General features: G+C 42.2%; 1 protein-coding gene across 1 annotated transcript; it reads right to left on the reverse strand.

Annotated features, from left to right (window-relative positions):
* Nucleotides 1–353: 353 nt before the first annotated feature.
* LOC125098069 (dynein axonemal assembly factor 11-like) lies at nt 354–2,035 on the reverse strand. Its single transcript, XM_047726486.1, has one exon. It carries the CDS (start codon nt 1,956–1,958, stop codon nt 561–563), a length of 1,398 nt encoding a protein of 465 aa, XP_047582442.1. The 5' UTR covers nt 1,959–2,035; the 3' UTR covers nt 354–560.
* Between the last annotated feature and the right edge of the window lie 340 nt (nt 2,036–2,375).

Below are 2,375 nucleotides of genomic sequence, written 5' to 3' on the forward strand. Positions count from 1 at the left end.
TGCTTTGTAGAAATGTCTGTTCATGTCTTCTGCCCATTTCTTGATTGGATTATTTGCTCTTTGGGTGTTGAGTTTCATAAGTTCTTAATAGATTTTGGATACTAGCCCTTTATCTGATATGTCATTTGTAAATATCTTTTCCCATTCTGTCAGTTGTCTTTTGGTTTTGTTGACTGTTTCCTTCAGTGTGCAAAAGCTTTTTGTCTTGATGAAGTCACAATAGTTCATTTTTGCCCTTGTTTCCTTGGCCTTTGGCGATGTTTCTAGGAAGAAGTTGCTGAGGCTGAGGTCGAAGAGGTTGCTGGCCTGTGTTCTCCTAAAGGATTTTTTTTTTTTTTTTGCACTAGTCAGCATTTTATTATAGACAAATGAGTTATAGCATTTTAAGGTATACATTTGAATTTTAAACTAGTTTAAGAATATTAGTGTATAAAGTAGAAGCTAAAACACTGGAATAGTAACGTTGATAAATAACTCTGTGTTTACTCCATAAATGGTCTGCACATACTCTGCAATGAACAGAACTGGGTCTGGTGGGTCCGTCGGTACAGCTTGATGTTTCAAATCAATGGAGGCACTTCAGGGTTATCTTCAAAGTCAGGATCTTCTTCACTTGCTGTAATTTTGGGTTCAGATTGAATTCTTCGGGGTCTGTGTTTTTTCTCTTGAACTATGTTAGCCACATCAGGGAAGGAATACTTGCTAGGATCTACTTCTAATTTCTCAATTTCCTCGCTTCTTTGGTTTGGGCGCTCTCTGCTGCTGTCCGAGGTACTTTTCTCAGATTTCGATGTTCGTCGCCAACCTGTGATTACTCCGTCTACCTTGGGCATGCAGATCACCAAATGCCCTGTCGTCTGAGATCGTCTGGCGGTACTGCTGTCAGGCTTGACTTCTGCAGGAAGGACAAGCTGGAATGGCTTTCCTTTGACCATGACCCGGACATAAGTTGGCTGTACGTCAACATCGATTAAAGAGGTGTCCATGTACCTATAGACAGCAAGGTCCAAGATGATCTGGTTATGTTTGTCATCATCTTTCAAGGAGAAGTCAAGTTTGGGATCATTTACGTTCAAGGCCTTCCCATCTTTAGTGATCAAAATCCTGGGTGGTTTCACTTTCTTCTTCTTTTCACTTAATTTTTCTTGGTCTTTCCGCTGTTTTTCCATATGCCTAAGTGTTTCCAATCGAGATTCAGGAGTAAACAAAGAGGGCTTGTTCCAGAATTCCAGGTCATCTTCACTGTCCTTGGACTTTTTTTGGTTGCATTCCCCTTCTTGTCCTTCTGGCGCCTGGACATGGCAGTTGCTCTCTACTGAAAATGGGCTCTGTCCCTCAAAGCTGGGGTAACTTCTCCCCTTCGCTTCATTTTCCTCCTCTTCCCGCAGGTTCCTCTGAGCCTCTTCCTTGTCTTTGGCTCTTTTGAGGCAGTAAGCTTTCTCTTGCTCTCTGATTTGTTGTTCAATTACTGGAAAATTCTGCAATGCCTGAATCCTTTCTGATCGCTCTATTTCCTTACCATCCAACCACTTTAATTGCTGAAGAGTTGCCACCACGAACTGCCTGTAGCCGTCAAAGTCAGCACACGGGTTACCCATGAGAAAGAGCTCCTTCAGGTGGATATTGTGCTTTAGGGTTTTAATGCTGCTCAACTCTCCAATGAAATTTACAGTCAGGTCGAGTTTTGTCAGCCATTCGCATCCTTCTAAATTTTCAATTTTTTCGATGTTGTTTAAAGCTAAATTCAAATATTCAAGTTTCTTGAGTTTGCCAACATTTTCAATTTTTCCAATGAGGTTATTTTGAAGATAGAGGATTTTTAAATCCTGGCACCATGTGTCAATGTGTTCTAGCCTTTCTATTTCTTGCTGATGCAAGGAGAGTTCTTCCAGGGAAAAAATTACACAGTCACTGTGTTCAGCATTCCGTCTAATAAGATCTTCTGTGATCCGGCCCATGGCACCTCTTCGGTTCGCGGCCCGGGAAGCTAGATCCGGACTCCGAGGACTTCTCACTCTCAGTCACGCCTCTGCGCGTCCGCACCGAACCTTGGCGGCCATGGCAACGGGGTCCTAAAGGATTTTGATGGAGACCTGTCTCACATTGAGGTCTTTCATCCATTTTGAGTCTGTTTTTTTTGTGTGTGGTGTCAGGAAAAGGTCCAGTTTTCATCTTCTGCATGTGGCTGTCCAATTTTCCCAACACCGTTGTTGAAGAGATTGTCTTTTTTCCACTGGACATTCTTTCCTGCTTTGTTGAAGATTAGTTGACCATAGAATTGAGGGTCCATTTCCAGGCTTTCTATTCTGTTCCATTGATCTATGTGTCTGTTTTTGTGCCAGTCCTACACTGTCTTGATGATGACAGCTTTGTAA

This window comes from Lutra lutra, chromosome 4 (assembly GCF_902655055.1).
Source record: "Lutra lutra chromosome 4, mLutLut1.2, whole genome shotgun sequence".
Classification (NCBI taxonomy): domain Eukaryota; kingdom Metazoa; phylum Chordata; class Mammalia; order Carnivora; family Mustelidae; genus Lutra; species Lutra lutra.

What these genes read in the sequence shown, in the direction of transcription:
- LOC125098069 (XM_047726486.1), bottom strand. Translation starts at nt 1,958, where the DNA reads ATGGGCCGGATCACAGAAGATCTTATTAGACGGAATGCTGAACACAGT.